Raw genomic sequence first — 14,317 nt, forward strand, 5'->3', positions numbered from 1 at the left:
TAATACCACAGAAGTACATATGTAATAAAAATAAGCATTTATTAAGCACATACGGTACAGTTAACTATTGAATTGAATCATTTTACATTTCTTTATCTCCAAATATTAATGAAAATCTAAAAGCAGAAATTAACTTACTAGTAACTAACTGCATTCTTTATAGAACGGCAGAAATCTAAAAGTGGAGAAACGGTTGTTTTAAAATTGAAAGATTGTCCTTCAGGTGAAGACTTCAAGACTATGATGCCAGCAAGGTATATCTTGAAACTTTCATTTTTGATTGTTGGCTTTGGGAAGTTGAGCTGAAATTGTCCCCAGAGGTGAAATAAGTAACTACAAATGTAACCTTTAGGGTTTTTTTCCTTCCTCATTAAAAAAAAAAAAAAACTATTAGAGAAACTGAATCCCTATAGCTCCAATAAGAAGAGGTTTGTGTTATGGCAGTAAGGGAAAAAAAGTTCACATTAACGAACCATAAGGCCTTGTTTGCTTCTTTTGGAACTTTTAATTTGTAGTATTTGGAAAGTAGAATTTAAATTTTAGTCAGTATCACTACTGTTTTATGCTTGTCCATGTTAATGCATTCATTTAAACTTTGAAGAAGATCAAGAGAAGTGTTATCTATCTTAAGAAAGGGTTTTTTTGGTATTTTTAACAACTTAAAAATTATATATTTGAATGCATAAAAATAACAAATCTTAAAGAAGATAGTGTTGTTATTTTTCAGATATGAAGATCTTTTAAAAAGTCTGCCTTTGCCAGAATATTGTAATCCAGAAGGAAAATTCAATTTGGCATCTCATTTGCCAGGATTTTTTGTACGTCCTGATCTAGGACCCAGGTTATGTAGTGCCTATGGTAAGTATATATTCATATTTCTTCCAAGGTGGAATTGTATGTGGGATTTTAACAAATTTATGTCCAAAGATTAATTAGATAATTTTCTAACGGTTTTTAGTTTCTACTCTTATCTGTTCTTTTAATATTAAATCTCCTGAAATCCTTTTTCATATTAATAGTAGGTTATAAATCAAGAGCGAGTATCTATTGAAGCACCTGTTAATTTCTTTAAAATATTTACATTTTTATTAATTTGCATTTTAATAGGGCATTTTTACAGATTGTGACTTAACAGTAGTTTTGTACAACTGGAGACTAAGGTCAAATTTAATTCTAATAGTGTTGATTGGGGAGACAGTATGATACATTATTAAAAAACAAAATATTTTGTCAAATTTTATTTTACACAGGTGTAGCTGCTGCTAAAGATCATGATATAGGAACAACAAATCTCCATATTGAAGTTTCTGACGTTGTAAATATCCTAGTCTATGTTGGCATAGCAAAAGGAAATGGCATTCTCTCAAAAGCAGGTAAAGAAACTAAGAGTGGTGGGATTGCAGTTGAATGCGCCATATACACTAGTCTCATGCAGAATGTCAGCCTCCCAGTTAACAAAGGTTCCAGAAAGAATTCCAATGTATATAAGGATATTTTGATCTTTATTACTTGAAATTAATTTTCCTATTATATAAAAGAAATTTTAATTTTAAAAGGTTCTTTTGTTTTGCTCCTTTCCTCTTATTAAATAATGTGTTTATGAAAATATATTGTTCAATACATGTTTACATTTGAGTTTAAGAATAGAAACTAGGTTTTGGGATTTTTAATGTTTTAATGTTCTTAGGTTTTTGTATGTTTTTTGTTTATTGGTGCTAGGGATTGAACCCATGGCCTCTTGCATACTAGGCAAGCATTCTATCACTGGGCTACACCCCCAGCATCTGTCTTCTTCCTTTCCAGGATTTTTCTCTAAAACATTGGTCCATCATCACTTATTTCCTCCTTTATACATATATAATTATAGGTCTTTAACCTTTTCCTCTCTACTGGTTTCTTTAATAGGAGCATAATCTAGGGGCTGAGGGTATCACCCAGTGGTAGAGCGCTTGCTTAGCATGAGTGAGGCCTTGGGTTCAATCCCCAACTGTGCAAAAAACAAACACAAAGGAATATAGGACCATTCTCTTACTAACTGTTCTTTTTTTTCCCTCAAAAGTATGCCCCCTTTGAATCTATTACTCTAGCACTCTTAAATAGTTTTTTTGCTGTCGATGTCACATTTCAACCTTTTATACCTGGGTGAAATTATTGTTGCAGTTGCTGTGACTGACATACTTTTGGGTAGTAATTCAGGGATTTCTCTGATTTGTTCATTACTCTCTGCCCTCTGTAATAAGTCACACCATTAATTGCTATCTTTTCAAATACTTTTTGCTTTTGACACCTTATGGACAGACTTTTATTTATTTGTGTGTGTGTGTGTGTATTTAGTTGAAGATGGACACAATATCTATTTATTTTTATAGGGTGCTATGATCTCAACCCAGTGCCTCAGGCATGCAAGACAAGCGATCAACCACTGAGCTACAACCCCAATCCCATGGACAGACTTGTCTAGAGTTACAAATGTTCTCTTTTCTGCTTTTCATGCACATAATTATATATGACTTGTAGCCAGCCCTTAAATCACAACATTCTGTATCCAGAACTTAGAGTGAATTTATGACTTAGTGGCTAGGTGCTGGGGACATAGGGATTCATTATAATATTCACTCTGTTTTTGTGTACATTTGACAATTTGTTCAAAACACAGCCTAAATTTCCTCAGAACTATAGAAATTCATTGGTTACTCTGCTTTCTTAACTGATACTGACCTCTACTCTAAGGATTTGAGAGTCATTAGGCACACATGAGTTGTCCCAGCTCTACCAGAGACATTATTTGTCCTTTCTGTCCTTTCTGAGCCTATGATGCTGTAGATAGATAATTACCTATTTATTATACTCAAATCATCCCCTATATGTATTCTACAAGTTAGAAATTATACCTGCTTTTCCTACTTTAAAGTTATAGTAATTGATTGTATGTCCTCCTCTGAGAAGTGTCTGTTCAAGTCCTTGGCCCATTTGTTGATTGGGTTATTTGTTATCTTATTGTTTAATTTTTTGAGTTCTTTGTATACTCTGGATATTAGGGCTCTATCTGAAGTGTGAGGAGTAAAAATTTGTTCCCAGGATGTAGGCTCCCTATTTACCTCTCTTATTGTTTCTCTTGCTGAGAAAAAATTTTTTAGTTTAAGTAAGTCCCATTTGTTGATTCTTGTTGTTAACTCTTGTGCTATGGATGTCCTATTAAGGAATTTGGAGCCCGACCCCACAATATGTAGATCGGAGCCAACTTTTAACAAATACATGAAAAAATGCTCACCATCTCTAGCAGTCAGAGAAATGCAAATCAAAACCACCCTAAGATACCATCTCACTCCAGTAAGATTGGCAGACATTATGAAGTCAAACAACAACAAGTGCTGGCGAGGATGTGGGGAAAGGTGTATACTTGTACATTGCTGGTGGGGCTGCAAATTGGTGCGGCCAATTTGGAAAGCAGTATGGAGATTCCTTGGAAAGCTGGGAATGGAACCACCATTTGACCCAGCTACTCCCCTTCTTGGACTATTCCCTAAAGACCTTAAAAGAGTGTATTATAAGGATACTGCTACATTGATGTTCATAGCAGCACAATTCACAATAGCTAGACTGTGGAACTATCCCAGATGCCCTTCAATAGACGAATGGATTTTTTTTAAAATGTGGCATTTATTCACAATGGAGTATTACTCTGCAATAAAAAATGACAAAATCATGGAATTTGCAGGGAAATGGATGGCACTAGAGCAGATTATGCTAAGTGAATCTAGCCAATCCCTAGAAAACAAATGCCAAATGTCATCTTTGATATAAGGAGAGCAGCTAAGAACAGAATAGGGAGGAAAAGCATGAGAAGAAGATCACCATTAAACAGGGATGAGAGTGGGGAGGGAAAGAGAGAGAAGGGAAATTGCACGGTAAAGGAAGGAGACCCCCATTGTTATACAAAAATTACATATAAGAGGAAGTGAGGGGAAAGGGGAAAAAATGAGAGAGAAATGAATTACAGTAGATGGGGTAGAGAGAGAAGATGGGAGTGGAGAGGAAGGGAGGGGAGGGGGGATAGTAGAAGATAGGAAGGGCAGCAGAATACAACATACACTAGTATGGCAGTATGTAAAAAGTGGATGTGTAACCGATGTGAATCTGCAATATGTATACAGGGTAAAAATGGGAGTTCATAATCCGTTTGAATCAAATGTATGAAGTATGATATGTAAAGAGCTTTGTAATGTTTTGAACAACTAATAAAAAAATAAAAATAAAAACCACAGTAATGAAAACTGATACAAAAAAATCCTTGAATAAATATTATATTTCCTCTACAGTTAAAATAAATAAAATAAAGTTATAGTGATACTTAACAGCCGGTGTGGTGGTGCACGCCTGTAATCCCAGCAACTTTGAGGAGGCTGAATCAGGAAGATCACAAGCTTGAGGGCCAGGCTCAGCAACTTATCGAGACCCTGTCTCAAAAATAAAGAAAGAATGGGAATGTAGCTTAGTGGTAAAACATCCTTGGATTCATTCCCCAGTACAGAAAAAAAATAATACTTAAATATCAAGAAATACTAGCCTACTTGAAGCACATGCTTTTTCCTCTACCTGCAAAGTCTTTCTGCCTCCTCCTTGTCTTCCTAGCAAATACTATATTCATCCTTCAGAGTATAATTTAGATTATTAGTTCACCCAAGAGGTCTAAACTTAAAAAGTAAATTTAATCTGTCATTCTCTTTTTTATGATAAATCTCTCCCCTTTCTTGAGTTTATAAAGCAATAAACTTTAAAGGAAGAAAAAGTGGAAAATAATACAAGATTTGCAACTTTTAATTTGTTAAGAAAACACATTTAAACCATCGGCTATTTTTTTTAATTAAAGAGTAATTTTTATGATACACTCTCCCCATCCCAGTACTGGGGATTTAAACCCAGGAATGCTTAACCTCTGAGCTTCATTTTTAGCTCTTTTTATTTCGTTTTTTATTTTGAGATAATGTCTCACTAAGTTGCTGAGGCTGGCCTTAAATTAGGATCCTCCTGACTTAGCCTCTTGAGTTCCTGGGATTATAGTTGTGTGCTGCCACATCTGGCTTATGATAAACTTTTAACATTGTTTATTTTCTTGTTTTTATCATGAAATGAGAAAAACTTTGTCAAAAATAACACTTGAGGACTGAACTAGTCTGTGAACATTCTTATTACCAAGTATGGTATTCATGTGAATTTATTAAGACCCTTCTTTTTTTTTTCTTTTTTTTTTATTGGTTGTTCAAAACATTACAAAGCTCTTGACATATCATATTTCATATATTAGATTCAAGTGGGTTATGAACTCCCATTTTTACCCCAAATACGGATTACAGAATCACATCGGTTACACATCCACATTTTTACATGATGCCATATTAGTGACTGTTGTATTCTGCTACCTTTCCTATCCTCTACTATCCCCCCTCCCATCTTCTCTCTCTACCCCATCTACTGTAATTCATTTCTCTCCTTGTTTTTTTTCCCATTCCCCTCACAACCTCTTATATGTAATTTTGTTTAACAATGAGGGTCTCCTTTAATTTCCATGCAATTTCCCTTTTCTCTCCCTTTCCCTCCCACCTCATGTCTCTGTTTAATGTTAATCTTTTCCTCTTGCTCTTCCTCCCTGCTCTGTTCTTAGTTGCTCTCATTATATCAAAGAAGACATTTGGCATTTGTTTTTTAGGGATTGGCTAGCTTTACTTAACATAATTTGCTCTGGTGCCATCCATTTCCCTGCAAATTCCATGATTTTGTCATTTTTTATTGCAGAGTAATACTCCATTGTGTATAAATGCCACATTTTTTTATCCATTCATCTATTGAAGGGCATCTGGGTTGGTTCCACAGTCTAGCTATTAAGACCCTTCTTAACTCCATGCTAGATCTTTTTTAATTCTCATCTTAACTGTGTTTGGCCCATAGTATGCAGTTAAAAATTTAATACATGTTTGAATTAAGAAATCCTACTGAAATTTGTACAACCACTTTGAAAAGCAATGTGGAGATTCCTTAGCAAACTAGGAATGGAATGATCATATGACCCATCTGTCCCAAAAGAACTAAAATCAGCATATTATAGTGATACAGTCACTTCAGTGTTTATAGCAGCATAATTTACAATAGCCAGATTATGGAATTAACCCAAATACCCAGAAGAGTGAAATCATGGCATTTGCTGATAAATGGGTAGAAATCATTCTAAGGGAAATAAACCAGACTCATAAAAGCAAGAGTCAAATCTTCTGCCTCACATGTGGAAGCTAAAGCAAAATGAGGGGAAAAGGAAGTGGGGGAGGGGATCAGATATGATAAAGATATAGGCAAGATCAGTAGAGTAGAAGTGGGAGAATCAGAGGGAGAGACAAAGGGAGGGGAAGGGAAAGAAATGTGGAATGAATCTTAAAGGAATCATATATATAGATAAATGTACTGAGAGAATTTCTATATACATAGAAAGTACTAACCAAAAGAGTAAAAGTAAGATAAGTAGAGGAGGGAAGAAAGGGGAAGGAAAGTGGGGGAAATGGAAATTGAAATCAGATTTCTAGTATGTATGATTTTTGCTGTAAAACCCCCAAATATAGGGCTGGGGTTGTGACTCAGTGGTAGAGCGCTTGCCTAGCATGTGTGAGGCACTAGGTTCAATTCTCAGCACCGCATATAAATAAATAAATAAAATAAAGTTCCATTGACAACTAAAATATATATATTTTTAAAAAATCCCAAATACTATGTATAATTTTCATGCCCTAATAAAAATTAATAAAAAATAAACGAACAAATAAAAAAATCTTTGTAGTCAGGTTTAAATATTGTAAATGTTTCACCATCACAGTTGTTAGTAGACATTTGTTGTATTCTTTGTAATAGAGAGTTGCTTTCTTTTGTCTTAAAAGATGATTAGGTGCGCACCTGTAATCAGAACAACTTGGGAGACTGAGGCAGGAGGATTAAAAGTTCAAGGCCAGCCTTGGCAACTTAGTGAATCCCTAAGCAACTTAACAAGATCTTGTCTCATAAATTTTTTTTTTTTTTTTAAAGGCTAGGATGTAGCTCAGCAGTAAAGTGCCCCTGGGTTCAATCCCCAGTACCAAAAAACGGGAAGAAGATTTATTTAAAATACTCACTGTAGTGAGTCAGGCACAGTGATGCATGCCTATAATCCCAGCTGTTCTGTTTCAGAAGCTGAGGCAGGAGGATCACAAATTCAAGGCCATTCTGGGCAACATCATGAGACCATGCCTCAAAATAAAAAATATTACAGGCTGAGCATTTTCAGTGATAGTGCACCCCTGGATTCAATTCTCAGTACCACAAAAAAAAAGGAAAAAAAATTTACCATATTGAATTCAAAAGTTTGCATGCTTCCAAAATTTTTTGTGCTTACACATAAATATGTTTAGTTTGTCAGCGTTTTTGAAGAATGGCCTTGTTTCTTCAAAACTACAGCTTTGTTGATAAAGAATTTATTTGATTACATATTGACCATAATAGAATATGAGGTCCCATAGGAATTAATCGGAATGTTTTTCATTAGTCACAGTAATAAGCAAATCCCTTCACCTCACTGAATCTCTTTACTCAAGTGTAAAATAGAGGTTATGATTCTTGACAACCATACTCTATAGTTTTAGGAACCAACTGAATGATAATGGTCATAAAAGTTCTTTATAAATTATGAAATGCTATGAGTCCAAGCCATTGTTAGGACCACCCCTTTGAGGACAGGGAGAATGCTGAGTTGAGTAAAACCTCTTGAATTTTCTTTTTCCTGCCCCTTGTTTTACAGAAAACAAACCAGGAAAATCACTATTGATCTTTCCTGTAGCACACAGGAAACAGTTCCAGTTTTCTGCTCTCAATAGTTTTGAATGTAAAACTGGGTTTGACTCCTTTAAGAATACTGATCTACTCAGGCATTCTGCTGTTCTCATAAATCAATTTTAGAAGATTTGGCTTTTTGGTAGTCTTCACTGACCAATTTGAAAATACTCTCCTATATTTTAGGAATACTCAAGAAATTTGAGGAAGAAGATTTAGATGACATTTTAAGGAAAAGATTGAAGGACTCAAGTGAAATTCCTGGTGCTCTGTGGCATATTTACGCTGGAAAAGATGTGGACAAGATAAGAGAATTTCTTCAAAAGGTATAATTTATGTTGCAGACAATTTATCTCTTCACTTTGAGTAAGGACTCAGTAATTTTTAGTTTGAAGGGATGGAATTTTTGTTGAAAATGAAAAGCTCCTTTGTCTTGCTTCTTTTAAAGGCCTGTTTATTTTGAGGTTTGTATGGTGATTTCTCATTTCCTAGTGCTCCCCTATCTTCCTTACCACCTTATAGTAAAGGACCAATGTGTTGATGAGCTAGGTATTAGTTAGGTGGTATAGAAACATCTAAAAAAGGATCGGATCTTTAAATTTCCTTAGAATCTGATTGATATGTTTGGCTCTTGACCTAGGTAGTGATTCTACTTTATGACATCTGATTTCTCAGTTATACTTTTTGGTTAGACTGAAATTTTGAGTAATCATACCTTTAATTGTTAGACATTCTTAAAGAAATTAACCCATCAACCTGAAATAATTGGTTCATACCCTTTGCTAAAATATTTTCATAATTTGTAATTTGGGGGATTTTTTATAAGGGAACATAAGTTGCTTATTTTACTATACTCCATCTTCTTTTTAAGGATTTCAAGTTCTTTCTGTGAAACAATGTAAAGAAAGTGAAAGGGCTTTAGCATTGTAATTATCTTATCCCAGTAATAATTACCAATATTTTAATCTATAATGTGTGTCTTGTGAATCAAAAGATTATTTTAATGAGTAATTTCTGAAAAGGTCACAAGTAGATATTTCAACGATTAGAATGTAAACCCTAAAATGGTTTTTATCTTTGTACATGCATTAAGGGAGTGCAGGGGTGGGGGGGCACTACCAAGAAATGTTTATGAAATCCATACATGTGAAGGCTTAGCTTTTGGTGGTTGGGGGACAAACCATACTAAACTTTGCCTCAATCTAGGTGTTGTACCCTTTAAACAATTGGTAAGGAAGGAAACCTGACAGATGAAAACTTCATAGAAAAAAGAGATGGTGAGAAAGGAGTATGACTCACTCTATAAATAGCATTTCCATGTGCTTTATTTAATATCCTTTGCTTTTTAAATTATTGCAAACTGTTTTTTCTTTAACTTAAGCACAATGATGGTTCTGTAAGATTCTGAGACCAAAGAATGTGCTATTATAAACTAAATAGATATTTAGCTAAAGAGGATTTTTCTTCTTTTGCCTTATATAAATGGGGTATATGTTTTTATTTTAATCCATATTTCAGATTTCAAAAGAACAAGGCCTTGAAGTTCTACCCGAACACGACCCAATACGTGACCAAAGCTGGTATGTAAACAAAAAACTCCGCCAAAGACTGCTAGAAGAATATGGAGTCAGAACCTGTACTGTTATTCAGTTTCTTGGTGATGCCATTGTTTTGCCGGCAGGAGCACTTCATCAGGTACATACAAACTTTTTGACACACCTGCTGTTCAAAGAATAAACTTTGAAAAATTGTTCTGGGTGTAGATGTAAATGAAAAACAAAAGTAACAGAATAATCTGAAACAGTCTGTTTTCATTAATTGCTAAAATGGCATTCTAGTGTTTAAAGAAATTTGAAATAATTGAATACTTTGAGAGCTTAAATTGTTTTAACATAAGCCAAGTTTGCATTTATATGTTGTCTCTGATTTTAGAGACTTGAAATTTAATTTTTAAGGCCTCCCAGGAGAAGTATAGAGATATTGTATACTAATATCTCATTAGTTGGGCCAGAAAGGGGTGAGGGGGAGAATATCAAAGCTTTCTTTTAACAGGCTATAAGTTTTTCTCCTGTCTCTCTTGAGCATGCTAACAATAGGCTTGAGATAGGCTAACAATAGCCTATCTAAGAAAAGATGGTATGTATATTTTATGGTTATCAATCCACAGAATTATGCAGCTTGATGTATATAGTTCTTGATGCTATAGTGGAAATGGCATAGAATAGCTGTTGGGGAGGGTATGAAAAATGAAATCTAAAGCACACAATGGATTCCTGTATGAAGAATGGTGCAAATAGTCCAGTTTAACTCTGTTAGTAATAAAATGTACAAGGGAAACCTAAGGAACACTCCCCCTAGTCTAATTTGTCTCATAGGTTGTTTGCTACCTCTTCCATTTACCATCCAGTAATTGAGATATGTTTATTTAAATGAATAATGAATATGTATTCATTTACCAAAGATTGTTTCTCACATTTTATAAGTACCTCCCCTTTCCTTCCTCTTCCTGCCCAGGTCCCCTTATTCTATTCTACTGGTCTCCCTTCTATTGTTTTTGTTTTTGGTTTTTTTAATTTTAATCAGTTATACATGACAGTGGAATGCACTTTGACACATTGTACACAAATGGAGCACAGCTTCTCATTCTTCAGGCTGCAAATGGTGCAAGTCACACCAGTAGTATACTCATACATGTATATAGGGTAATAGTGTGTATTTTATTCTACCGTCCTTCCCATCCCCACAAACCCACCCCTCCCTTCTTTCCTTCCCCTCATTCCTTTGCACAATCCAAAATTCCTTCATTCTTCCTTACCCACTCCCACCCCCACTATGGATCAGCATCCGATTATCAGAGAAAACATTAAGCCTTTGGTTTGGGAATTGGATTGGCTTATTTCACTTAGCATGATGTTCTTAGTTCCATCTTACCTGCAAATACCATAATTTCATTTTTCTTTAAGGCTGAGTAATATTCGATAGTGTATGTGTACCACATTTTCATCTGTTGAAGGGCATCTAGGTTGGTTCCATAGTTCAATAATTGTGAATTGAGCTGCTATAAACATTGCTGTGGTTGTGTCACTGTGGTAAGCTGATTTTTAAATCCTTTGGGTATAAACCGAGGAGTGGGTAGCTGGGTCAAATAGTGGTTCCATTTCAGGTTTTCTAAGGAATCTCCATACCGCTTTCCAGAGTGGTAGGCACCAATTTGCAATCCCACCAGCAATACATGAGTGTACCTTTTTCCCCACATCCCCACAAACACTTGTTATTGCTCTCATTCTTGATATTTGCCATTCTGATTGGAGTAAAACATCTCCCCCCTTTTTTTTTTGAATTTTTTTAATATTTATTTTTCAGTTTTCGGCAGACACAACATCTTTGTATGTGGTGCTGAGGGTCGAACCCCGGCCGCATGCGTGCCAGGCAAGCGCGCTACCGCTTGAGCCACATCTCCAGCCCAAAACATCTCCTTTTTTTACCCAAAGTTCCTTCAACCAGTTGTCTAATTTTTGTCCCTTACAATTCTACCTTTATGAAAACTTTCATTTATTGGAACATATAATGTGTATTCTTTCAATCTGGCTTTTCTTACTTAACAAATGCATTTGAGATTCAGCCATGTTATGTATGTATTATTTGGTTCCTTTTCATGGCTGGGTATTTGTTTCTTTTTATTTAGTTTTCCATTTTTTAAAGGCTGTTTTTTTTTTTAATGTCTTTACTAACTGAAGTATATTTGTATTATTTTCAGTTTGTGCCTATAGAAAATAAAGCTACTATAAACATTTGCATATAGCTTGTGGGTGACCACAGCTTTTCATTTCTGTTAGGTAAATAGTGCTTAGTGGGATTGCCTGGACATGTGAATTAGAAACTGCCAGGTTGCTCTCTAAAGTGGTTATACCATTTCCTTTCTCCAAAGTAGTACTTATATGCATTTTAGTTCCTCTATGTCTTCTCTCAATGCTTGTTACTATCAGTTTTGTTTTAAAACCGATCTTATAACTTTGTAGTGCTATCTCATTGTGGTTTAAATTTGTATTTCCCCCCTTGGTCTGGGGATTGAACCCAGGATTACTTGGCCACTAAATTACATACTCAGCCTTTTTATTTTTTATTTTGAGACAGGGTCTTACAAAGTAACTGAGGCTATCCTTAAACTTCAAATTCTCCTGCCTCAGGCTCCCTAGTCAACTAGGATTATAGGTGGATGCCACCACACCCAGCAATTTGTACTTTCTTAATGTCTAAATAGAATGTAAGTTTCATAAAGAGATTTTTGGTTTTGACCTTTTATTTTTTGCAATACAAGGGATAGGGATCAAACCCAGGACCTCACACATGCTAGGCAAACTTTCTACACTGAGCAACAATTCCAGCCATAACATTTGTGTTTTTCAATGTCACCTTGCCATACTTAAAATAATACATTTAAAATAAATATTAGTAAATCTGTTTGTAAAGACCTGAAAAATATGTTCTCATTTACAACATATTTTTGCACAAAATTGTACTTTTTTATAAAATTTATATGCATAAACATACACATTCTTGTGTGTGTGTGTGTGTGTGTGTGTGGTGTTCTTTGTATAAACATGCAGAGTTTTACTTCTTCCTATATTTTCTCTGGGTACTGTGGAAAATTCACCTGAGTTGGAAGTTAATTTAAATTTTCACTAGGTACAAATAAACTTCAAAAGACATAGTTTTTTGGAAATGTATAGAAAAGTCGATAGTTTATAGAAAGCAAATTTCATATTATTCTGATGTCTGCCAGTAAAGTGATGAATGATCAAATCATTAACTTCTTTGCTCCATATTTTGGCAAGAAATTGCCAGCTATAAAAGCGGGAAGTTCTACTTTCCCTTTCCTATGTAGTTGAGAGGTTGTTGCCCTCTACTAAAATATAGTAGTAACGAGTTTTGCTTTGTTTTTATTTTGTTTTGTTTTGTTATTGTAGTTTTGTTTTGGCAGAAGTGAGGATTGAACCCAGAGGCACTTTTTTTTTTTTTTTTTTTTTTTTTTGGTACACATGATTGAATCCAAGGCTGCTTAACCACTGAGCCACATCGCCAACTTTGTATTATTTTTTTATTTACAGATAGGGCCTCACTAAGTTTAAGTCTTTCAGGTTGACCTTGGACTTCCAATCTTCCTGCCTCAGCCTCCAGAGTCACTGAGATTACAGGCTTATATAAGCCACTGAACCTGTCTCCAGCCCTTTTTTATTTTGAATCAGGGTCTCACTAAATTGCCCAGGCTGGTCTCAAACACGAATCCTCCTGCTTTAGACTCCTAAATTGCTGATAATACAGGCATATGCCACCATGCCAGGCAATAGTAATGTTAGTTTGAGAGAGAATTCAAGGAAAGTGATAAGAACTCTGTTTACAATATTAATTTTGATTTGGTACACATTATTTCCAGCCTATTAGGGTCTTAGCAGTACTGCAGATGTTCATTTATTGTTCAACACTTATAGACTAAAGGTGGCCCTCAAAATAGTACAGACTATAAATCAGTATTTCTCATTCTTTAGCATACATTAGAATTTCCTGAGCAGCTTTATTAGACACAGATTGCTATACCCCACCTCCCAGAGTTTCTAATTAATTAGATCTAGGGAAGAAAGAAATTTTTCCAAAGGAATGCTTAATGTTACTGTCAGGTACTACACTTTGCAAAACCATACAAATTAGAAGCCCTTGTGAGCCCAAGGTACCCATCAAAAAACTTTCAACCAAGTGATATTCAAACAAGAGCCAGTAATGCTAGGGAAGAAACACTGTTCTTTTGCCTGTCAACAGTGAGTATTTCCAGAGACTAAACTAAGAGAGGAGTTCTGGTGTGTGTCTTGTAGCCACAGCACTGTTATTCTATGAACCATTCTAAAATGGCAATTTTGTAGGGCTGGGCATGATGGCACATGCCTGTAATCCCAGGGACTCAGAAAGCTGAGGCAATTTCAAGTCTTCAGTCTCAGCAAATTAGCAAGGCCCTAAGCAACTTAATGAGACCCTATCTCAAAATTAAAGGGATAGCCTGGGATAAAATGCCCTTGGGTTCAATTCCTAGTACCCACACCCAGCCCAAATCTTTTGTTGGTAAACAACTCAGTATGTGAAACTCTTCCTTTACATTCCTAGACAAAACAGCTAGACCTTGACCTCCAATGTTTACTTTGTCACAGCCATAGCTTCCAAGTGACCTTTATTTAAACTGCAACAACTAAAACTCAAGTGGTAGAGCCAGTGCTCTAACATAGTCCCCAGCAAACTAAATGGATAGATAATTGCATCTTTTTTTTCCCATGCATTTCTCTTTTATTTTTTGAAGAACCTACAAGGTAAAAAGTAGATTTTTTTTCCATTTTATAGAGGATGAAATTATGTTACAAAAAAGGTGAGTAATGAATTTGTGATCACAAACCATGTGGATTTTACATCTTTAATGATAAATTTTCCT

General features: G+C 35.1%; 1 protein-coding gene across 11 annotated transcripts in view; it reads left to right on the top strand.

The window, feature by feature from the left end:
* The window catches only part of Jmjd1c (jumonji domain containing 1C), a 280,879-nt gene that overhangs the window by 262,245 nt on the left and 4,317 nt on the right, over window positions 1-14,317 (top strand). For 10 of the 11 annotated variants that reach the window (XM_078041433.1, XM_078041434.1, XM_040273600.2 and 7 more), the window contains 5 exons: window positions 164-254; window positions 728-858; window positions 1,251-1,373; window positions 8,032-8,171; window positions 9,364-9,540. In XM_078041433.1, the coding sequence (XP_077897559.1) occupies window positions 164-254; window positions 728-858; window positions 1,251-1,373; window positions 8,032-8,171; window positions 9,364-9,540 (662 nt within the window). Of the gene's footprint in view, window positions 1-163; window positions 255-727; window positions 859-1,250; window positions 1,374-2,369; window positions 8,172-9,363; window positions 9,541-14,317 lie in introns of those variants that run through there. The other variant, XM_078041420.1, reaches the window with a different exon arrangement.

This window comes from Ictidomys tridecemlineatus, chromosome 1, assembly GCF_052094955.1.
Source record: "Ictidomys tridecemlineatus isolate mIctTri1 chromosome 1, mIctTri1.hap1, whole genome shotgun sequence".
NCBI lineage: Eukaryota > Metazoa > Chordata > Mammalia > Rodentia > Sciuridae > Ictidomys > Ictidomys tridecemlineatus.